The sequence below is a fragment of the Dermochelys coriacea genome, chromosome 3 (assembly GCF_009764565.3).
Source record: "Dermochelys coriacea isolate rDerCor1 chromosome 3, rDerCor1.pri.v4, whole genome shotgun sequence".
Classification (NCBI taxonomy): domain Eukaryota; kingdom Metazoa; phylum Chordata; order Testudines; family Dermochelyidae; genus Dermochelys; species Dermochelys coriacea.
Genome location: NC_050070.1, coordinates 146,636,825 through 146,661,838, shown reverse-complemented (window position 1 = coordinate 146,661,838; position 25,014 = coordinate 146,636,825). Strand labels below are relative to the sequence as shown.

At 40.1% G+C, this 25,014-nt stretch overlaps 1 protein-coding gene across 1 annotated transcript in view; it reads right to left on the bottom strand.

Moving 5' to 3' along the window:
• The window catches only part of CRIM1 (cysteine rich transmembrane BMP regulator 1), a 325,649-nt gene that overhangs the window by 280,454 nt on the left and 20,181 nt on the right, over positions 1-25,014 (bottom strand). The window contains 1 exon segment of the mRNA XM_038396670.2: positions 21,643-21,816. Coding sequence (XP_038252598.2) covers positions 21,643-21,816 — 174 coding nt within the window.

Sequence of the window (25,014 nt, the reverse complement as noted above, 5' to 3'; positions counted from 1 at the left end):
CCCAAGGAAAAGACTTTCATTTCAGACAGTCCATTTGATAAAAGCACGCTACTCAAGAGATTTCGCTTGAGGAACATCACAGGACATTCTGCTCAGTTCATTGGGACCACGGCTTCTTGCGCTAGCCTCTTGCCCCTATTGTCACTTCTTTTCAGTTTATGATACCATCACTATTCTGATTACCTGGTTTAGCACCTGTGACTTGGGGTCAAATCTCATCTCCTGTAACCTAAGAAGTTTAACATGGAGACAGATTCCCTAGTGGGCCAAGATCCCTAGGCTAAGATAAGGATCAGGAAGGTTCCCACCCCCATAAAACTTTCATTTTAGAAGACTGTCCCTTAAGACACCAGAGTATCATCATTCTGGTGTCCTTCCATCACAGTGCTAGATTGACAGAGCAAAGGTATCTTCTCTGCTTTGAGTCCACTAAGCAAGAAAATAAAGCGAAGGATAAAGCATTTCCTGGCTCATGGGATCAAATCCATGAAAAGTGACATAACCTACATCTGAAATATCATTTGGTTACAGGGGACCTAGTTTATCTCTGGTCTGCAAAGAGACCTATGCCTTTTAGGGAAGGATTAACAAAACACTGGTTCTGGTTAAAGAGCACTCCTGCAAGATGACATTTCTCAGAAGGTACTTGACAATTCAAGGTTATCAACCATCAGCCAAGCAAGTAGCTTCACTGATTCTTGAACTCTCCTTTGAGGAATTAGAGCTGACAGGGCCCTCATAATCCAGTTGTCAATAAGGACAAGATGTACAACTGCCTTAGGCAAAGAGGTACTACCATCAATACTGTGATCTTTTGTGAAGACTCCAGGGACCAGTATTAGGCCAAAGAATAAAACACCAACTTCAAATGCTCTTGACCCAGAGCAAAGTGTAAGTATTTTATATATATAATAGCGCAATTGAGGCTCTTGACTATTAGGACCTCTGGAACCTCATATTGAGGCAAGACTTAAAAAGAGGTATGTGCAGGGAGCTGAGCAACTGGTCAAAAGATAAACAACTCTGAGGGTTTCCTGGGTTCAGAGTATTGCACCAAGGCCTCACCTCCCCTTCCCCCAATTAGAAGGCAACATAAAGAACCTTTGCCTGTTCCTGGAATTCCTGGAACCTTCTGAACTTCTGCCAGAAATTACACACTGGAAAAGTAGGTTGAACTTCTCTAAATTTATACTTCAATAAAAATCTTTCATGAAATATGGGTTGACAAAAAAAATCTGAAAATTGAACAAATTTTCAGCTTTTCACAGCTGGTTGAAGGTTTTAGTTGAAGCTTTCAAAAAACAACAAACATTGAAAAATTCCCATGAGAATTATTTTATGTTTTCTTAAACCATTTCTGTTCATTATAGCAAAGCACCAATTGCACTGAACTTAAGGTTGTGTATCATATTCTGTTTAAAGAGAGTGTCTAGGTGCTTAAAAATGGGTTCTCAACGAGGGGACACATACCTCTGGGGGTACGCAGAGGTCTTCCAGGGATACATCAAATCATCTATACATTTGGCTAGTTTTACAACAGGATACATAAAAAGCATCAGCGAAGTCAGTACAAACTAAAATTTCATACAATGACTTGTTTATACTGCTCTATACACTATACACTGAAATGTGTATACAATATTTATATTCAAATTGATTTAGTTTATAATGTTATGGTAAAAATGAGAAAGTAAGCAATTTTTCAGTATTAAGGACTGACACTTTTGTATTTTTATGTCTCATTTTGTAAGCAAGTAGCTTTTAAGTGAGGTAAAACTTGGGGTACGCAAAACAAATCAGACTCCTGAAAGGATACAGTAGTCTGGAAAGACTGAGAGCCACTGCTTTAAAATCAGTATGCTTACTCAGTCTTGGAAATTGCTGTGCCTCACTGGGGTGCAGGGTAAAATGGGACAAAATTTAGGATCATATGAGCAAGGGATTCCCAATATACAGCACACTAAAAAAATAGTTTTACAAAATTAACTTAGTCCTTTAACTTTTTGGGCCCATATTTGGGCCTCAAACTATGGCTCTGATCTTCCCCACACTGATCAGTCATTTGGAACTTCTCTTTTACAGCATGGTACCCTGTGGGGTGGGACTTTATGTTGAAAAAGTTATTCATACTTAAATTAAGAACATAAAAGTTTCAGCAACTGGAGGCAAAAAATGAAATGTGCACATGCAGCAGGACTAGAGTCCTTCAGAAGCAAGAGGGATTGTCAGGCAGCCTGTTTTCACAATGGTAGCTCAAGGGGACAGGCTGCAGTCTTTGAACCCAAGTTTCACCCATTTACTGAAAGTTCAAGCGCTGCCTTTGGCAGAAACTGGGAATGACTGGTAGACACATTACTGCTACACACCTCTATTAAGGGGGTTTTAAAGTTTGGGGAAATGGGCCCTGAGTCGTACAGCTACTTTAAAACAGGCTATCACTAATTTTCTTTTATAATAAATTACACATACTCTACAGAGATATGAAAATGACTGCTAGGCATGTTATTACGTTTGTGTAAGCCAAGGCCTAGGAGTCTTTGCCTCTTCCCCTCAGCCCCGGAGATGGGATTCTGAGGCCCCCTCCCTGACTCCACCCCATGCCCATGATCTGGGAGCCCTGCCCCTCTAAGTAGGGAGCTAAGAACAAGCAATGCTCTGAGCAGGGCACAGGCTTCCAAGCAACAACACTGAGAAACCGACAGATGAGAAAATCTACTGAGACAAATGGAGAAGATCACATCTCAGGGCAATTGTTTCAGGCAATACTCATCCCCTAGGGTGGTTCTCATTCAGCTGAGAACATCTCATTGAGATGGACTACTTCACACCTCTGGGCCTCCTATGCTGCATATGGATGTGTGGAGCCCCTTCCTCATACAATAGATTTAGGGTAGACACTCTGCATCGCCATTCTGCCTCCAGGTGGTACAGACACTCAGCACAGCCCCATAACTTTGCCACCTCTACAAAAACCCTGCAAGTATACCAGGGACATGGAGGACTAAAAGGGGTGTCTGTGAAAGAGGACTCAAAGCAACAGGCATGGTGCGGGGAATGACTGGCATGACTACTGTTGTGTTTTGTGTACTGGTGGCCTGTGAAATACAGGAAGTCAGACTAGGTTATCAGGGGGTCCGTTATGACCCTAAATTCTATGATGGTTGGAAGAACTGGAGCATTGTCAGAGTAGCAGCAGGTGAATCTAACCTGTTAGGGAAATATGGAGGGAGTCAGAGCAGTGAGGGGTTTTGGAACAGGGAAGAGTGGGTATAAAGTCAGGGGTCAGAACTGTGTGGTGGGAGAGGTTCAGGGGCTTCTGTTCTGTCCCCAAAAGCCCCAATATCTGTCAAGGACAGCTGCTTACCTGGCCACAATCACCATAGCATCTGAGAACCTTTAAGATGGTTATCCTCAATACTCCTCACCCCTGTGAGGTAGGAAAGTACTATTATCCTCCTGTTACAGATGCGGAGTTGAGACACAGATTAAGGGACTTGCCCAAGGTCAAAGTCTGTTAGCAGAGCACCAAGTTGAACCCAGTTCTTTCAAGTCCATGGTCCTAACCACTGGATCATCCCTTCTACCGATTGCCTTCTCACCCCACGTGGTTCTCACTTTAAAAAATGCTTCCATACTGACTCCACGTTAATCCCCGCATACTCCCCCCAGCTCAACCTGCAGGTCCCATGCTGATGCTTACCACTCTATCGGGGGGAGGGAGGGGAAGAGGGAGAGGAGAGAAACAGACTGTGCCAGACAGCCAGACTGGAGCCAAGGAGATGATGCAGTGCCTTCTGTGAACAGGGTAATCATTGCCAAAGCAGTAAAAGAGGAAAGCTGAGCTATATGGTATATGCAGCGCTGGACTTAAAAAAAAAAAAAAAAAAAAAAGGTGAATTAAATTAAAAATGAAATACCCCAATACTTTATTAACATAGCGTTACTAACGTACAGCAGTCCCTCACTGCTTTCTGGAATGTGAAGAGTGGCTAATTTCAACCTCTGGGAAAAAAGAAAATGTGATGCTAAAACATGCCCCCCAAGCCCTGAAACAACTTTAATTCTATCCACACTGGAGTGGCAACAGCCACTGGAAGGGGTAAGGATGGTGTAAAGATCAAACCATCAAGAGAAGAGATTGATTTTCCATCTCTTGAAATCTTCAGTTCAAGACTGGTTGCCCTATTAGAAGCTGCTCTAATCAAGTACAAGCTATTAGGCTCAATGCGTAAAGGAACAATTAAGTTCTCTGCCTGTGTTATACAGGAAGTCAAACTAGATGATCTGTGGTTCATCTTGGCCTTAAATCTACAATAAGTAAATAGCTCTCTCTCTCTCTCTCCTAAGAGAACATGGCATTGTGCTAAATTCCAGCATTTATCTTCATGCATCCCAGATACTTTCACAGTGTTAGGTGTAGCTATATTGAATGGTGGAGAGATTAGGTAGAGCAGCTTGTCAGAGCCATTACTATAATATAAGGACAGATGCTAATGTACATGTGAAGATCAAGTAGGCCTATTTCAGCATTGAGTTTTGTAGGTTATGTCAGAGGGGCACTAGGGTGTCTTCTTGTGCTGGAAACTGTCAGACTGATAGCTGACAGTGGCCAGCAGGGCTTAATGAATGTAAGTGAAGACATCTCGGAAGGAATTTGCAGGGTAAGGGAGAAGGGGTGGTAACATTTAGCAAGTCCAGGATGGTTTGCATGGAGCAACCTCTGTTTGAATGTAGACCAGATGTAGGTAAACCCCTATTTACAAACACCCTGACGTAAACATGAGTTTTGTCTTCACACAGAGAAAGTGTTCACGCTTCATCCTGCAGTGCTCATGTGTTGTATTCCCAAAGCTTTCTGTAGTATCTGTGAGGGTAAAGTCCTCTTGCATAGGTAGGTGTTTGACACACAGCTGAATGCCTAAGAAGCTGGCACAAAGCAAGCAAGGGCCATCAACATTAAGAGACTCTTTTCAGCTGGAACAAATGGTTTGCTACTGGGCTTTCAGCTTTGGGAATAAAGACCCCCTCCCACCCCTTTAAAAAAAAAGTAGTTGCTTTTTTGAGCAAGAGGCCAGTTCATGGCCACATGCAAGAAGTCTATGCTAAGAACAGAGAAGACATGAGGGGGGTCTGCCTTTCCTGAAACACTAACCAAACTTCACACAGAGAAAAGGGTGAAATGACTCATAGATGTGAGTCTTATGGCTGTTTGTTTTTTAAAGGTCTGTAACTGATGCTGTTTAAGAGTAAATTGTTTGTGATTAAGAAATTCCTTTAATTCTGTGTTTAAATGTACTTGCCTACCACATTGTCCCTAAAGAGATTAATCAAGAAGCTAAGTGCCCACAGCAAGGTGGAACACTGCAGATGTGTATATAAGCAACTTTGGGTGCAGGAGGTCTGAGACCCTGGTTCTGGGGTCTAGGTGGCTGCAGAGTCTTGCTGCCCAAGAAAGGTGTCACGCATGGGATTCACACTTGGTTGGTGCCATAGTTCCTAGCACTTGACAGTGATTAACCACTACTTGGACCCCAAAACTGGAGTTCTTGGAAGAACATGGGATCCAGTAATGGAGTCTACCCATCATAGATTGGTGTCCACCCAGAGCAGTAGACTGGGCCAGGTTGTGAGATTCACCATGAGAAATAAGTCTGCTAGTGAGAGACAGCTTCAGAGACCCAGGAGATGGGAAAACTTAACCCCTTCGCAATGTAAAAACAGTATGAAATCCTTATTAAAATTCTCAAGAACATCCAGCTGCTACTGTTACACTTCTGCATATTTAAGTTGTATTTAAGCATAGACCAAGTGCAGGGATATACCTTCTACAAACAAATATTGAGTAAATTGAACCTACCCTAGTTCTTAGCATAAACTATAGATCTGTTGAAATTACAGATGACACTAGACCTTTTTGCACAGTGCCCACCAGTATGAAATCAGGTCTGCTTCTCCTTGTTACACTGTTACAGTTAGCGCCACCCCTTGGCTGGGAGCTATGTTTCTGCCACACAGGACTGCCAGTTGCATTTTCTATGGGCTAGATTAGTCTCCTACCTCATGGTAAAAACACTCCTCTTGCAGTGTTCCTACAATGGCATTAGAAGCAGGACTGTAGTGGCTTGCAGGGAGCTATAGTGACTAGAGCAGTTCCCTTCTGTTCTACAAATCCTGTTTTGGTGGGTACATACATGGCCTTAATGTATTAGACTTAAACCATTTTGGTGCCAGATTTTGAATCTAGACTCCCCAATGGATCATAAGTAGATGGTTAAGTAGATTTTGGCTAACCTGCGCATGATATCCCAACTCCTTATATGCCTCTTTGGATGTGGTCACTCTGGGGGCATTTAATAAGCAATAAGGAGTCCAAACATCTTTAAGAGAGAGTGAATGTTGCCCAGTACTGCCTCAACTTTCTAGAATGTAGAGAGGGGTTAACTTCAATCCCTCAAAACAGGGAATTACAAAGTTAAGGTACATGCTAGTCCTGCAACCCAACTTTAACTCTGCCTTCTTTGAGAGATGCCCAACCTGCTACCACCACACATAATGGATGTTTTAGTCTAGCCCACAATGAAGATTGCAATACAAAGTGGAGCCCCTGAAAAGAAATGGCATTCACAAAATTAAATGGATTTGACACAGCTATATCACCAATCTGTCACATCAATACCACCCAGTATGCCTCAGACAGGGGACATCAGTTAACCCCTGACAGATAGGGGAAATCTGACTGAAGAAAATGTAATGCTGATTTTTCTCTTTACTATCTTTGTTCTTATACAGCATTCACTGTGATATGTGAAAAACAAGGCTATTGAAAAGCTTTACTTTTTTTTCCCCTCCCTTTAAAAGGTGGGCTATTCTTTCCAAAAAATAAATCTGGAAGCTCTACTGAAATTTTTAAATCGTAGCATCTGGGTGCACTACTGAAACAAAATTCCAGCCTGACTTCCAATAGCTTTGTTTCTTCTCCTTTTTTGTCCAAGACACCCTATGAAACAAGCCATTCAATTATAACCCCGCCTTGAGCAGACAGAAAAGACATGTAGCTTTTGGCATTATTACTGTCCCTTATCCACTTCTGCAAAAAGTCTGCAATGACTACTGTGGAAAAAGAGAAGAGACCTACTGATGTAACTGTGCCAAGTAGTATGAAGACTCAAACCCAGATGCTAGAATGTTAGGCATTTCCTTTGGTACAATGTGACTGTATCCATTAGCCAAAGGTCAAACGAACATTTTAAGAACTTCAGTATTTTTTAACCTAGGGTGAATATTTTCTTTGCCTTTCCAGAGTTATGTACCAGTGCCAAGCATGTTTAACTAACATTTAACATGTCAAATTAATTAATACGTTAGGAGCTAAGATTTTTGGCATGTATATTTTACAAATCATTTAAATTCCAGCACCTTAAATTAATGTGGATTGGTTTGTCACTATGACAACTATTTTACATGTGCATAAAACTCAAGTTTACAAAGCCAGCCATAAACCCACTTGACTATAAAAGTTCACTATTTTGTTCTCTTCCAAAGAATCTTTATAGCTCTTAACCTGGAATGCTTTGTTTAGTTTTTCTGTGTTGAAAGAAAAAAAAAATTAATATGATTTAACACAGACTGACCTAACTTATCTAAATTCTAGCTATTTGATAGTACAGCGCAAAACTTAAAAACTTCAGGTATTTTCTGGATAGTATAATATATAGTGCATAAGAAGATGGGAAACATTTGGTCAGCAGCACTGCTTTTAAAAGAAAAATCTCTGAAACGAGGTATGTCTGAATTCCAATTGGCACCAAGGCTACCCAAAAAAATAAAGTCGTCTTGGGATAAATCATAGGTAGGTGGAAGAGTATAAGATGGAGTTCTTAAAGGGGAAGGATGGTCTTGCTACAGCACTGCTTTGGGACTCAGGAGACTACTTCTGTGCTATCTTCAGTAAAAACCACTTATCTCTGTTCCTCATCCGTAAAATGGGGATAATTTTTTTATCCTGATTTGTTGGTCTTGTCTATTTAGATTATAAACTTTTCAGAACAGAACTGTTTTACTGTTCTTGTACGGAGATTTGCACAGTGGGGCCCTGATCTTGATTGGAACCTCTAGGACCATTGTAATACAAATTATTTTGATTATGATTATTAAATAATAATCATATTGATTATAATAAATAGTCATAATGAAGAGGTGAGGTAACTAACCCAGGGAAAACCCCTCACAGACTATAATTTAAACAGCACTTGCCCCAACATACAAGTACTCAAGAACAAAGCTGTAAGGGTTAAGTTAAAAATATTAACTTGAGTAATGTTTTAAAGGCAATCAAATTCTGCTCTATGTGTATGTACTTGTGTATATACACAATCCTTAAACACCCTTACCTGCTGATCCGGCAAACAATTACATGCTTAGATTTATGTGCATGGGTAGTTCCTTACAGCAGGGGTGGCCAACCTGAGCCTGAGAGGGAGCCAGAATTTACCAATGTACATTGCCAAAGAGCCACAGTAATACATCAGCTCCTCCCCAGCACCTCCCGCCTAACAGCAGCTCCGCCAATCAGCGCCTCCCCCTCCCAATCAGCTGTTTCATGGCATGCAGGAGGCTCAGGCGGGAGGAGTGAGGGCACTGCAGGCTTAGGGGAGGGGGCAAGCAGTGAGCACCCGCCAGCACATTGGAAAGTTGGCACCTGTAGCTCCAGCCCCCAAGTCGGTGCCTATATAAGGAGCCACATATTAACTTCTGAAGAGCTGCATGTGGCTCCAGAGCCACAGGTTGGCCACCCCTGCCCCAGAGTCAAGAGACTTCATGGACGGACAGCAGGTGGAAAGAAGGGAAGAGCAGGGAACCAATCAACTACCTCATGTCAAAATGCTTCTGAGGGAGAATGTAACTACTCCCATGCATAAAACTGAAGAATCACTTTGAAGCCAGTCAAAAACATCTCACCAATAATACATTATAGAAGGGGAAATCTACTACTTTCTTAGAGAGTCTCTCTCACTCACACACACAGAGAGTGAAGTTCAGGGAACATGAAAAACACTTTGAAGAGAGCAAAGGGCTCTCATTAGCCCTTCAGCTCCTCCAACTTAGATTTTGAAATTTGTATTCCATTGGCTCCTTCCTCAGATTTAGAAAAGACCAGAGGGAGCAGTGAGCCTTATATCTGTATTTTGAGACATTTCTTAATCAACTTTCCACAGCTGATTCTGTACTGATTAGTCACAGAAACATATAGAAGACAGAAAGCTCAAGGGTACATGCCTTGTGGCTGGTTCCCTACTCCCTGGCTGAGGAATTTCTCCAGCATACAGTCAGTTCCAAGACATGACACTGTTAGTCTCCTTGCATCTTCTCCCCACCTTTTCCCCTTTCTTCCAGGTCTCTGAGCAAAACATAGGAGGGAAGCAACCCTTGCAGATCTTCCATCTTTGACAACCAGCTGGCTTCTAGCTGCAGGCCACAGAGCCTGTAACCAGAACCCAGTATCTTTCCAAATGTATCAAGTACAAACACCAGTTTGAGGTTGTGTCTATGCAGCTAAAAGTTGCACTAGCCAGCCACTCTTCAATATATCATTTGCATTATGTGCAAGCATATACGGATATCACTGCTTTTCAGATTTCACCCGATTATTGAATCTGAGCTGGATTATAATTGCTCACACGTACAATATTAGTTTGCATTTTTTCAAGTCGATTCTCATTTTATTTCTTGCTCGTGTTTCTAGTGCATAGCTATATTTGCATTTGTAACTGTCAAAACACTTCCCCACTTTAATATCATCCTCTATTTTCATTAAATTACTGTTTACTCCCTCCATTGATCCCTGCAAAATCCCACTAAATGTCTCCCCAACCATACTTAGCAATTTATCAATTACCCTTTGCTAAAGGCCTTAAGTCTGTTTTCAATTCATGTGCAGATTTTATCTAACCAAATTTGAATTAATTTTGAGTATAGGATTTTATGAGACAATATAAATGGCTTCACTATAATCCAGATGGTTCTTGTCAGCTCTTATTTTTAGATCTACATTAATAGTAAGACTTATTAGCTTTCAGTAGAAAGGGTCACTGCTCTGATTAAGCACAGCAATCAATGTTTTTCCACCGATAGAAAAATGAAGATAAAGAATTAGATTGGGAACCATAGCGATAGCAGCTCAGATTCACTATGAATACCGTAGCTCTAAGTTACAAAATATTTCAACAAAAGGATACACCTTTCTTACAGTTAAAGGTACACAGCTCCCATATTAGAACAGGTAATACTGGACAGAGAAAAAAAATCACTCTACAATATTTAAAAATAGTTTACATTTCCCAAACAATTGATGAAAAGTTGTGCCTGAAATTGTCAATTTATTAAAATCAAAATGTTTCATAGAGACCTTTATGTCAGAAACTAGCTTTATTTCCTGACACCTCACCTGGCAAGCTGCTGGGGACCCCAGGGCATCAAGGGTCTGCTGCTCCAGGGCAATCCAAACCTAAACAAAACCAATATTTCCACAATACTCCACGAAATAGAAACCCTTTCTCTACCCAGTTCTAGCTTCAAGTGATTAAACATTCTAAAATATATTATATAGATGTGTAAATTTACATACCGTTCTCTAAAAGTATTAAATCAAATTAAACCAAACCTACATTCACACAGTATTAAAGCTTGCACCTTTTAACATTCAAAAGCCAGAATTCCAGATTTCAGTTTTGAATAACCAAACTAACTCGCTAGTTAGTATTAATCGCAATACTGTCCAATCAAATGAGCATTTTATTTCTCAATATTACAATTCTCAGCATCTTCTATAACCCTCAGTAAGTGAGAATTTGCAGGGGGTTTTTTTGTTTTTGTTTTTTTAATACTTACACTAATTTCACTATCATACTAGCCCAGTAGATAGCTGACACTTTGTACATGGTAAATTCTCATCTAAGACAAAATTGATAATCCGTCAGCATTGCCTACTACATATTTAAATATAAGATCTATATTGTCTGCCTTTGCCCAGAAAAGCGACCATGGGCAAGCCCATACCTCCATCCCAATGCTCAGGCCAAATAGCAACCTTTAGGAACTCCAGCCAGACTCCCACCTCCCAGGATAAAGCACACGTAGTGAGAACTTCTGATCCCAGCAGTAGCTTCTGCAGCCTCCTGCAAAAGGCTTTGCTGGGGCAACCCCCATGAAAGTAAAGTTTAAATGCAGTTTTGTTCCTGTCTGAGGGAAGAGAATCTTGTTATGTCTCTCAACATTTGCTTCAGAACTTGCAACTTGTCACTACATATAGAAAGACAAAATTGTCCAGGTAGGAAACCCAGTTGTGGCTGGGCAGGAAAAGACGACGACCAGGCATTAAGTTATGTTTGAATAATGCTGGCAGCAAGTTGTAATGATAGGATAGCTGAGAGCAACCTATGTTTTCACTTTGAGTCCAGGACAATCCTTAGTATCTGAATAGAAGCCCTTAAGCATCAGATGGCACGGATGCCTGCCAATGACAGCTTCAAATAGCTGAAAGTGAGATATGATCAGCACCCATTTGTCTCCATGGGGTGTTAATGCTGAATCTGAAGATGAGAACTTGAATGTTAATATTATTTCACTGCTAATTATTTTGGCAGAATGTGCCTCTCCTACAATCCCAATCCACACCCCATGACTTCCTGAGTACCAAAGGTTCCAAATGTCCCCTAGCCAGATGCTTGAGCTTCTGGCTTTCCCTTTCCACCCCTCCCTAACTTATACAATGAAGTTATGCACCATCAATAAAATTCAGCTGCAACACCTAAGAATGTAAGCACAGCATTAAATAAGTCAAACTGAACAAAAAAGGAATACTGTACCAACATCAATTTTCATGTTTAATAAAATAAAAAGCTTAAGTTTTTTAATCTACCTGAAAGCTGCTGCAGAATTTCCAAACTGTCAGACTTTGCCATGAAATTTAGAGCCAACTTGCTACAATATACACAGGGCATTATCTAGAGATAGAGAAGATGAGGAGGAATACACCACTAATCCCTGACTGAGGGTGCCTTGAGCAGAATGCATTTCTCTTGTGGAACCATAGTTAAATACTTATTTACAAAACTCTTATCGGCTAGAATAGACTTTAATTATGCAGTTAAACATTTTGTGCAGTCATCTGCACTCACAGATGGTTCTTGTGCAAAGGTGGTATTTTTAATTAAATCATGTTTGTTATTGATTTAATTCCAGTTCCCTTTTTGCACAAAAAATTGAGAATACTGGCAGAAGCAATTTAAACTGCAGACTGTTCTCTCCTCAGACTATGGTGCATGCTTTTGAACAGTTTAAAATGTACAAGTCTGGCATGCACAAACATATTAATAAAAGGTTTAAAACTACTAAAACAATTTGCCCCAGTTTGCCTTCAAATAATTAAAATGGGAGCCAAACATAGGTAACAGGCAACATAAGCACATTCAAGGGCAAAATTTGGCCCTTTGCCAGGATCACATTCCTGACTGAAGACAGATGCCAAGTTTTAAAGTTCAGCCATTTGAGTTATTTGAGCAAAAACATACATGACTACTTTTTTTTTTGGGGGGGGGGGGGGAGTTGAAGATTTATTCCAACACTCATAATTCAATAAAAATTCAACTTATTTAGCTCTAATTCTCATGAAGTATCAACCGTTCAGACCACACAGGTGAAGTTTCAGCCCAAAAGAAGTCTGAAATTTATGAACTGAAGGCTCATATTTAGAATGAAGTGGCCTTCTCAAGTTTAATGTTCAATATAAGAAAATGCTGTAATACCTGTTGGACCAGCTTTAGAGTTATTCAACTACATGTAAGAATAATGGAATGCAAAAAGTATGTTTCAAATAACTTCAACCATCTTCATAATCAGCAAATCTCAGGAACTTTAAAATAAAAATGGGGTGGGGGGAGGAGGAGGAGGAGAGGGGAAAAGAATCCCTCTTCCTCAACAAAATAAGACGTTTATGAAATTAAACACATTTTTATGTCCAGACCAAAAACTGTGTTAAGGACTATATTTGTTCTAGAGTGCAGTTTGACCAAATTTTCTACCAGAACATGTCTGCTGCAGAGATGGTGTACATTCACTTGACCAAGTAAATCATTTCTAAACAAAAATTTGCCCCCATACTGGCAAAAAATTAATTGTTTTAATTTTCACATTTAAATTGTCACTGTTTTATTATAAGCTCGATGGAAATGGTGTTTAGGAGCATTTGAATTAAGCGTTTTGGAAAGATTTCTTTGCATCTGGTGGCACACTCATTGCTCTCTGTAGATTACAAAAGCATTGCTTCCTAATCCTCAGTCTGTACATGTGTTACAGCAGTACTCAAGCCCAGATCAGAATCAGGGCCTATTAATGCTTGACACAGAGTTGAAGTCTAATCAAAATATTTGAGGATTTATTTTTCCTTTGGAATGCACCAGACTGCTGAAGGATAAACTCAGAATACACCTCTCCCTCAGCAACTCACAGAGAACCTCTCCAAAATTTTTAGTGAGTCCTTTAGCTGGACAACACTAAAATGCGTTTTCACAGCTGATGAGAACAAGCTTTGAGGAATTCCCCACTTATAACCTCAACACCAGATTTTCTGAGGTACTGAGCACCCATATCATTTGAAGTTAAAGATGTAGGGTTTCTGCATCTCTGAAAGTTAGGCCCCATCGTTAGTTCCCTGAATGTTTAGGAAAATAGGAGGGGGAAGCAATCTTCCAAGACTACACTTTAGCTTAGCCCATCTGCTAAGAACTTCCTCTTTTCTTCTAGAAAGAAGTTCTTGAGAGCCATCTGATGCTTTCATACTTACAGACTTGACTCTTCCCAGATTCAGCCTCTGGATACCCCCACCCATGGTCCAGGTCCATCAACTTCCCAGTTATTGGATCAACTGCCATCAATAGATCCTTCAGAAGCTGAAAATAGCCACCCTTACGGCCTGGAGCTCAAGAACATGGGAATTCCTGCACCAAATCAGACCAGTGATCCATCAAGCCTGGTATCCCGACTACCATGACCCAGTATCTGATGCTTCCTTCCTTCATAGGAAGGTTCAAGAAACCCCTATAATATATATTTACATAACTTGCTCGTATATGTTTTTTCCTAGCCTCAAATTTATTCATTGTCTCATGCCCTGAAACATGAAGGCTTATGACTATTAAACGTTTAACCATAGCTAATGTGAACACTCCAAGGTTGGGCTGGTTGCCAGACACTTCCCATGATAGATCCAGTTTTCAGCTGTGCATAACTTTGCACAGCCAACCATTCAGACAGAATTTTTCCATGTTGGGTATCAACCTCAGGCTGAATTATTCCGAAAGCTCTCACAAATCTTCCCTGTGACTGGACTTTGCCTGTCTCTTCCCCACAAAACAAAATGAGCATGCTTAAGCTCAAGTCTACAGCTAAAGGCAGCTTCCAGCTGCTTCAGGCTGCGGTGGTACGAGACACTGAAACAGAGGCTAGGGAGCCTGTCTCTCCAGCGCTTTCAATGCTCCCCCCTGCTGGCACTCAGAAGAGGAGAAAGTAGGCAGATTTGAGTGCAGAGAAGACAAAATCAGACTAGGGTGGTAGAAAAGGGGTAGAATGTGAGAAGGAGAAGTCTAGTGAAAGACTGAGCAGATGAGAAGGGCTTGGAGGGAAAGGGAAGTTGTGCAAAGAACCTGGGGCTAGGAGTCAGCTGGCAGAGAGAAGAAGGGAAACACAGATTGGATTAGGAACTAGGTGACTGTCTGATTAAACACTGGGACTAGGAACCAGTGAGGGGAAGGGGGACTCCCCTGACAAGGAGCTGGGCTGCAGGGAGAAGTCTGGACCAACAGGGTAAGAAATTGGGACAGAGCGAGGGAGGAAGCGGGAAGGGTAGGAAATTGAGACTGGATGAAGAGTCCATGGAGGAAGATCAAGTCTGGGAGCCAGTAGGGGGAGGTGGGAAGAGAAAGACCAAATGAGGAGCTGGGAAGGACTGGCTGGGCAGGGAAACAGGGTGCGGGGAGTGGCAGACTGGAACTTGTACAGCAAGCCTGGAGGGAAGACTAGGAATAGGATGAGAAGACCAATAAATTGAGACTGTGACAAGAAGTCAGGGGTGGAGAAGACACAGAACTAGTAGACAGACAGGGCAAAAAGGGTCAACCTTGCAGGAAAATGGGCAAGAGAGTCTATGCCCACTAAAGCATACTTCCCTCCACAGCCTGGAAGGGACCCAAGATCTGGGTCTCACCATTCCTCTGGGATACCCAATGGTAGAAAGCGTCTAATCCCACTTTCATGTTGGTTCACAGGGGATGATAACCTACTATTGCTATGAGTTACCCCATTAGTCCAGGTTTCAGAGTAGCAGCCGTGTTAGTCTGTATTCGCAAAAAGAAAAGGAGTACTTGTGGCACCTTAGAGACTAACAAATTTATTAGAGCATAAGCTTTCGTGAGCTACAGCTCACTTGCATCGGATGCATTTGCCACCCATTAGTCCAGGTGGTAGAGAATCTAAACATCCCAGCTTTGCTAATTAACTAACCTGTGTATTAATAATGCCACATGGTATTTTTTTCAGTTTGCTTTTTGAAAACTGAGGCAATTACACATGTACACACCTATATTAAAAGAACATTAAGGTTGTAAAGTCAAGCAATCAAAAGTTAGAAAATGCCAGAATCAAGCTTTATCCAGCCCCACTGTGCATGCGTTATGATGATCAAAAACTGATTTTCCCCACAGGAGCTCTGCCTCATTCAGTACATCTGATGGACCTGCTTTAGGGATAAAATAGGATTGCGTTATAAACAGAGACCTGCCTGTAGGATCCCTGCTTCATTGGTTACAGAACTTGGAAGTGTAACGAATGAGTCAGGGCATCACAGGAAGAGAAAGGAAAAAAAAAACTTAAGGTTAAAGCATAAGAGAGTTGGATTCTACCCTCGCCTCTGCCACAGAGTTCTTATGTGATGCTGGGCAAATCATTTAAACCAACCTTTTTACAGGTAGTCACTAATTGAGAGTTCCTCAATTTCTGAAAGCCCAACTTGATATCTTGTGGTCTGACATGCAGAAGCGCCTAGAACCCTCAGCTGCAACTGAAGTCAACAGGAACTGTACTTTGAACATATTCCATGCTATATTATGCAAAGTATACTGACAAAATCAGATCTTAGGTGCCTCAAAATGGCCACCTAAAATTACTGGATACTTTGACAATTTCTCTGTGCCTCAGCTACCCATCTGAAAATGGGTATAATACTGCTTGTAATAATATGGGTTTGTTAGGCCCTGAGGCCAATGCTCTAAGAATAATTAAATTTCCTTTAACTTATGGTTGTTTTTACCTCATCACCAGTTGATCAGAAAAAAAAAACTAATTTCGGAATATTATTACAATTTTTGTTCAAGAGCACTAACTACAAAAAGTTATATAGTTTATTTCCCTGAAGTATTAAACAATAAGATGAGATAATAAGATAATAATTACCTTGTAAATTGAGTTGAATCAAGGAGTTAATATAACTTAACTGAGTAACTACAAAGAGAACAGCTTATACCAACAATTGGTGAAGTTACTGCATGAGTACAACCAATAATAAAAAAAAAAAATCACAAAATTAACATAATTAAAGGATTTATTTAATCTTTCTATTCTTATGCAGTTTATTTAGTAACTTATATTCCCCCTTATGGAAAAAATGGGTATAGGTTTAAATCTTTAGGTAACCCAGGTGGCTCAGATCAATAAGATTTGCTTTAAATCTAAGTTAGTTAATACTTACCCAAAAGTAAAAAAAAAAAAAATTGTACTATACTTAAACACCCGTGCTATTACTGCTAATGGCCAGCCACACACACGAGGCTAGGATAGGTCTCATGGCAGGCATCCCTGCAGTGTCCTGTTAAATAGACAGGGTATGTCTACACTGCAGCTAAAAACCTGCAGGTAGCCTGTGCCAGCTGACTCGGGCTCACTGGCCTCAGGCTACAGGGCTGATTCATGGCAGCATAGACCTCTGGGCTCAGGCTGAAGCCTGAGTTCTGGGTCCCTCCCATCTTGCAAGGTCCTAGAGCCTGGGCTCCAGCTCAAGCCCGGAAGTCTACACTGCAATGAAACGGCCTCACAGTCCAAGTCAGCAGGCATAAGCCAGCTGTGGGTGTCTAATTTCAATGTAGACATGCCCAAAGAGAAACTTATTTAGAAAAAGTATCTGCTCTTTACCTTGCTTGCCTTGTGGAGCTTCAGTCATTCAGGAACTGCAGTCTAGGGAACCAGGCAACATTTTCTTTTGCAAGTACCATTACACTAATGGGGGTCACTCTCAGGTCAGCTGACTTATCTGATGTCCTTGGCTTGGTCTATATTACCAACTCTGTCAGTACAACTACATCCCACGCGACCTCTCAGATGATCTTCTGATCAAAATCAGGGGAAATCCCAGGTTTCTCACCCCAAATGCATTGTCCAATCGAGATCAGGCAATGCCATTCTGACTCTTGATCCACTTATGGGATTCTTCTTTTAGGGAACTGTTTTTAGTCACATCCATAAGTCTATGTTTGTCCCAAAATAAGCAACACTGATGGAACAACAACAAGAAGTGATGACTTACCAAGATTACTTAAATACAAGGGGTTGAGATCAACAGTAGAAACTCTCAGCAATGACCTCTTGATTATTGGGGCCTGTTTTCTTCCTGATCATTACTTAAGATCCATTGTCTTGACTTACAAAAGTAATTCCTTGCCCATATTTAAACTTCAAGAGAGACAAGGCCTCAAATAAAAATTTGCCAAACTGTCACATCTGGGATACAGTGAAATAATCTTACACCCAGTATCAAGGCTCAGTCAAACTATTCAAAGCTACTTATTAAATCAATAAACCAACTTATTAAAAATATAACCACTTAGTTTCTACTCGATGTCTACATGACCATATGCATACATGTCATACCTACACTCTTATCTCATAGGAGTGTTGTGAAAATAAATTCATTAAATGTCTGTGAAACACTAAGATACTTCAGTGATAAGTGCCATAGGAAAGTCAAGGAGAAAAAAAAATTAATTCTGGTCTTCAGAGCAGAGTTTGAATAGTTTCCAGTAAACAAGGCCTGGGGTTACACATTGAACAGTGAGGATAAAACAAAATATTGAACAGCTACTTCAATGTTGCAAGCAATTTATTTTTTATAATCTTCAATTACTTTGTACTTATTTAGTTTCCTAATTGTTACAAAGAAAGATATTCCCATGTCATTAACCAGCTGAAGTTAGAAATCTCAAGAAAACAGTTATTTGTGCATCACTGTGTTCCTGACCTATTCCTTGGGAGTGGTTTCAGAGTGGTAGCCACGTTAGTCTGTATCAGCAAGAACAGCAAGGTGCCACAAGGACTCCTTAGAGATTAATAAATTTGGACATAGGCTTCCATGGACTAAAATCCACTTCATCAGATGCATGGAGTGAAAAATACAGTAAGCAGTACATATATTACAGCATATGAAAAGATGCGAGTTGCCTTACCAAGTGGGGGGGGGGGGTCAGTGCTAACGAGACCAATTCAATTAAGATGGAAGTAGCCTATTCTGAACAGTTGACAAGAAGGGGTGAATATCAGAGGGAAAGTTACTTTTGTAGTGCTAACAAGGCCAATGCAATCAAGGTGGACATGCCGTTCTCAACAGCTGACAATAATGTGAGAGTATCAGCAGAGGGAAAATTACTTTTTGTAGTGACCTATCCACTCCCAGACTTCTTGTCAACTGTTGGGAATGGGAGACGTCCACCTTGATTGCATTGGCCTTGTTAACACTACAAAAATAATTTTTCCCCCCCTCTTGATATTCATCCCTTCTTGTCAACTGTTGACAAGCCATCCCACAATACCCCTCCCCCTCAATACAAATGTTCATGGCGAGGAGCTGCACCACCAAACACCAGGAGCCAAGTGGGCAGGCACACACAAGCAATTTAACAACTGCAGTGGCTGTATGCCAACTTAAGTAAAGTTGACAATTTTATAGTGTTGACATGGCTTGTCTCCAGAGTTTTTGTACTGCTTTAGAAACAAATACAATTTAACAAGTACAACTCCCCAGCGTGGATGCAGTCATACCAGTATAGCTTCTCCCTGTGTATTTATGAGAATAAGTACTTACAAGGTAAAGCACATTTTTATTTCAATCATAAGTTTATTTGGCAGCATACATAACATGGCCTTTGTTTCACTGCTATAATGGGTAGTAATGCACATGAAGTTTTTGTGCATGTCCTTTTTATTTTGTTTGGTTTTTTTTTATAAATGCTTATAAACGGAGGAACACTTCTGCTAAAAAGTATATCCACATTGTTGATGCTTTATGCTGTAATTTAAATATCCTCTGTCATTCAAGAAAATCTGTTGTGGCTATGCTTTTCTCTCCCTCCCCTTTTGCTACTAATTCAGAAAAATAGGTTTCATCTGTGGAAAGTCTGATGCTGTAAGTCATGTTCTGTAGGATACTTTGAGTAGTTTGCTATCAGCAATGAACACTTGTTAGGAGTCTAGCTGGAACCTCTTAGAGAAAAAAATTGTATTAGAGCTTTGTCATGAAGTGACAATGGCTTACATGTTAACTAGGCTTTCAGTGTATGGGGGGTGGGGGGGGCAAGAGGAAGGAAGGAAAGAGGGAAACCTGAATATTTTTATTTTCTCAAAGTATTCGCTGTTGAAAAACAAAAACAAAGAGCAAAAGCCAAAGACAGACCAAACTTATTCTGTTGACCATTAAAGTATTTAATGGTTTAATGTGGCTTCAAAGAATTTCTCTATAGTTTCGTAACTGAAGGGCTTCACAAGATAGAAGAGTACAGGCTAAATCACTTAGAAATAAATTACTCGGGACAGCAGACATCATTTGAAGCTTGTTAAGATATACACAGCAAGTATATTATCTCCCAGAAATACAAATAGTCTAACATTACTAACCTACAGTATTATAAATTAGATATCTGTAATGGTACTTGACTTTTATCCAAGTACTTTACAACATTAATCCTCAGAACACTCTTGTTCAGGAGCCAGATCAATATTGTAAACTCATTTTCTGAGACAGGCAAGTTACAGCTTCTGTCTATTTCTCTAAGACCACAGATGCTGTCTTTGTCGGAGTCAGGATTAGAATTCAGCACTTCTTTCTCACAGCATTAGACAACATATCAATCACTTCAAGTTAAGTGTGGGAAAAAAAACTGCAGATGAATTTTAACACAAGGCGCAAACTTGAAGTGTTAGTTTCTTTGTTGCCTTTTGTACTTCAGAGACATCCCTTGGTACTACTACACTTCTAGATCAATTTTAAACTTTTTCAATTAGGGGTATGATATCCAATAAGCTAGCAGTACAAGCCCCTACTGTGGTTAAGCTTCTAACGGATCAGACCCAGGACAGGAGGAATATTCACTATCACATTATTATTCCATATTTTTCTAGTTTATTGTATGAGAACTTTAGCAGGTTTTCAAATTACTGTCATTTTCCATTGCTTAATTAAGATTCACACACTTAGGCAAGTCTCAAAACATTTTGTTTTCCTGGGAACTTGTTAGTTTACTTATTTAAACTACCCTCGTAACTCAGACCAACATGACTAGTATTCTTTTAGAACATTTAACTTTAACACTGCATTGAGTCACCAAGTGAAGCTACAGCTGTGGACTTTTAGTTGAGTCCAATTCACTCATTTACATATCTGAAAGAATCTCCTTGTAAATTCTTAGGATGTGTTGGAAAATAAATGTTATGACAAAGTAAAATTGCATAGACAGCTGTCAAGAACCACAACATTTTCCATCCCAGCTCAGAGCACTTTTAAGAAAGTACTTCATGCAGGTTTGATTGCAACACAATATCCCTGAACTGACTCGTTGGCTGAATTTAGGACTGCTTTTTTAAGTAGCATGTAATACAGCAATGTCCCAAGTGCTATGACACCAAATGTGAGTATGAGGATAAAGTATACACAAGTGTCGATCTAAAGTGAGCTAAAACAAAGGGAAGACAAGCAATCGAGAAGTAATTGTACATTATATACTTCTGAAAAAGGAGTAGCAATTCCATCATCATGCAAAACATTGTGAGTCAAGGCAACCAAGAACACCTTAAGATTTTTGCTCTTTATTTATGATATTTAAAGTCCCAACATTTGTTCATGTGTCTATCACTTTAAATATAACTAATTTTGAACATGCTTTTCCACAACTCTAAGAATTTGTGAAGCAGCACAAAGGTCAAAAGAGGACACAAACAGTTAGTTTTGTCCTTGCCAACAGTGAAATGCACTTATTAAAAAGACACTTAGCACAAAGACAGACAATATCAGTCTCATCCATTTTCAAATTGAGGTGTCTTGAGAGTCAAGGTGGATAAACCACATCTTCCTTAAACTCCACAGTGCTAATATTGTATTTAAGACTTAAAAAAAAAAAATCACTCCTGTTCTTTTTGGAAGTTAAAGGCAGTTAGTCCCTGAAACCACTTACGTTGTTTTATGGATCAAGTATCATCATCTAGTGATAGGCCCTCGTGAAAGATACACAATAAGGAATTACAAGTTGAAAATTACTAAAATCAAGTGCTTACCTTCAATCCTTTTTAAAGCTGACAGGCAAGTATCCTGGCTTGGAAACTCAAATGGATTACTACAAGTGCGAATGGTGTCACATTCACATTTCCCATTTATTATGTTGCAACCAGTTACAAGGTTTTCATTGCAAGGTTCAAATCCAAGCAGCTGATCATCATCCCAATTTTCATCTGAAAAAACAAAATGAAGTCACTATGTTTACCGTATTTTCACTTAAGTCCACTTAACTGCATTAAAGTTGCCCACAAAGGTGCCAACATTAGGCGCACTCAATAAGCTTTGTTTTTTTCCCCAATTTAAAAAAAATTAAGTGCTATTATAAACTGTACACCCCATGTTTCATATGCCACTTTTGTATGTATAAAATATGGAGGGCCACATGCAATTTTATTTATTCAGAAATATTAATCCAGACAATATGAATGCTGAATACTAGATTGTTTGTTACATTTCCCTATTCTGCTATTTGTATTAATACTGACAAAATAATTTGCACGCAGTAAGATCAAGTGCATGGGAAAAAAAGCAAAAAAGCAGCACTCACTTGTGCAAACCGCGTTACCTTTAGCAAACTACTTGAAATTAGAATGATTTGCTTGAGAGACTCTGAATAATCATCATTATAAGGATTATACAGGGAAGAGGTAAAATTGTTTTACTGAGTGAGATGAAGGGACTTTGGAAATTAACAGAAGTTATAGGACCTACTACACGCTATATGTAGTCAGTCAATCTGTGGAATTAATTTCAAGAGGTCTGAGTCAAATACTATAGCGAATTTAAGAGAGGTCTGATAACAGTGGCCTTTCTAGTGTATGCAAGCACCCATCATTATACTAGGAAAAACTGCTCTACTGTCTCACAGGCTCTTCACTGCCAACTGCTAAGGAGCTTCTCTTTTAGTGATAAGACTACTTTTGAAACAAGAAGATTAAGTTCCATCCACAGTCACTGAAGTTCACATAGCCATGGTGTAAGATACTATCATTAACTAAATATGTGGCTAGGCAGAATTACATGTCTTTCCTGAATACTATAATGATCAACATGTGCCATAAAGCACAAAATGCCCCAGAAGCCCCCCACAAGAGAACTACACAACAGGCTTAGTACACTATGCACAATTGTTGCACAGGTAGTGAGAGATTAAACAAAAAAAAAAAGGTCACTGCCAAAAATGTGGGACGCTGGACTAGAGGGGACAGTGTTTGATTCAGCCTGGCAAATCCTCTGTTGCTAGGAAACAGTGTGAAGTTGTTAATCAAATCCTATTAATGACACAAAAAAGGATTCATAAAAATCTTATTTTATCAATGCACCTAAAGAGCAAAACTAACATCCTTTGCTTTGCAGCACCAGTGCCGTTTCCAATAAAGTTGAAGATAGTTTTAAAGATCATGGCAAACTGTAGTTGCTTTAAAAGACAATGAGACTAGACAGTAGGACAAGAAAGTGCAAGTGAGTTTCAAACATCATGGAAAATAAACCACTTTCTTCCCTTAAAGAGATTACTCACCAGTATCTCTGAGCAAGAGTCACTTCTGGACTAACTGGATGTTAGAGCATGATGATAAAGCCAAAGAGTAGTGTCTGGTGAAAGTGTGCACTGAATTCTAGATTACTTCTTCACATATCTCCACCAGAGGAGCATGTTTAATATATACCACTGATGGTGGTGCTGTGGGTACTTAAACCAGGAGGTACTGGTTTCCTAGCTAAGATGCAACATGTATCCAGTAGGAAAGTGTCCGGAACTGTGTTTTCACAGGTATCTGTCCCTATGATACAAACTGCCTGCTTGAATTTCTAAAGGACTTGGTCTTTTCCAGATATGAATGGAGTACTCTTTTCACATCTATTATATGGAGATATGTTTCCCCAGAATGTGAAAGGTCTCAGGAAGAACAGAGGGAAATGCACTGGATAGGTGAAAATCTGAGGTCACCTTAGGCTGGGATGAGGCATCACTGGTCAGTGTCTTTAGAGACCACAGTACAAAAGTGGCATGGTCATCAATGTATTAAACTCACTTGCCCTCTTAGTAGATGTAATCACTTTGAGGAAGTCTGATTTGATCAATAAATGCTCTAGAAAAGCTTAAATGAGATGGCTCATAAGGAGGGTTTATTAGCTTTGTTAGGACAAGATTTAGCTTCAATGATAGTGGGGGCGAGGAGAAGGAGAAGACATTTACCGTGCTGTTGAGGAGCCTGGGGACTATAGGATGAGAAGGCATACACATTTTAAGGACAAACCTAATGAGCTGCTCCTCTTACAAGGTGGATTTTTAAGGAAGCCATACCAAAATTTAAGATTCAGATAGTACTCCAGGACTGCAGTAATCCTAACCTAATATTGAGTTAGTCTTTTACTAGTGACCCAGATGGTGAACCACAGCCTTTTCTCTTTATAGCAACTCAAGCTGAAACATTTCCTGGATAGCAGTTGGATGGCTTGAACGCTGAGGGGTTTGGGGAGTCCACATTAGTCAAAAGGTCATCCTCCATGTTGAAAGGGCAACGTCTCTAGGCTGAATACAGAATCCTCCCTTGCTGTGAGACAAGATGCCCGGAGAGGCAGCAGGTAATGTGGCTTTCTGGCCATCTGCAGAATACACAGGGCACCAGTACTCGTGAGACAACTTTAAAGCTATTAATACAACTCTGCCCAACATGATCTTTATGACCTTGCGTATCTGGCAGACAAGGTATACAAAAAGCATTGGCTACTGGCAGTAAAATATATGCAGGAGGAAGCTTTTGCCCCCTCTGCACTTGGCATTTGGTGTTTTGTTTGGAGGCAAAGATCTCTATTACTGTGACTGAATAAAGAAAAGGAGTACTTGTGGCACCTTAGAGACTAACAAATTAGACTACAATGGAAGTACTCTGAACTGGTAATGTTTTGACATCATACAAAACCTCAGGTACTTGAGGAGACTGTCATGAAAGGAAACATGTCCTTTAAAGTTGAGAGTCACATACCAGTCTCCTTGGGATAAAAGAGGGATAAGGCCTCCTAGGTTGTGCATCCTGAACTTGAATGCTCATATGCGCCTGATGTTTCTGAGGTTGAGGACAGATTTCAGACAACTGCTCTTCCAATGTTCCTATAGAGCCTTCTCTACAACTCTCTTCTTGACCTACAGGCCTTTCTAGTGAGATGGTTTTTTGTTTGTTTTAATATAAAGAGAGGAGGGGGAGAGGAAAGGGGGAGATGGCCATGTGACCCGATGCAGAATTGGGTAGATTTGCATCCATTGCAGATGGTGTCCAGAAATCAGAAGTAATCATGCATCTGTATGTTCTATAGGAGAGACTGGGTCAGAAAGGAGGGAATGAAGAGAGGATGATTGGAGATATGGTGCA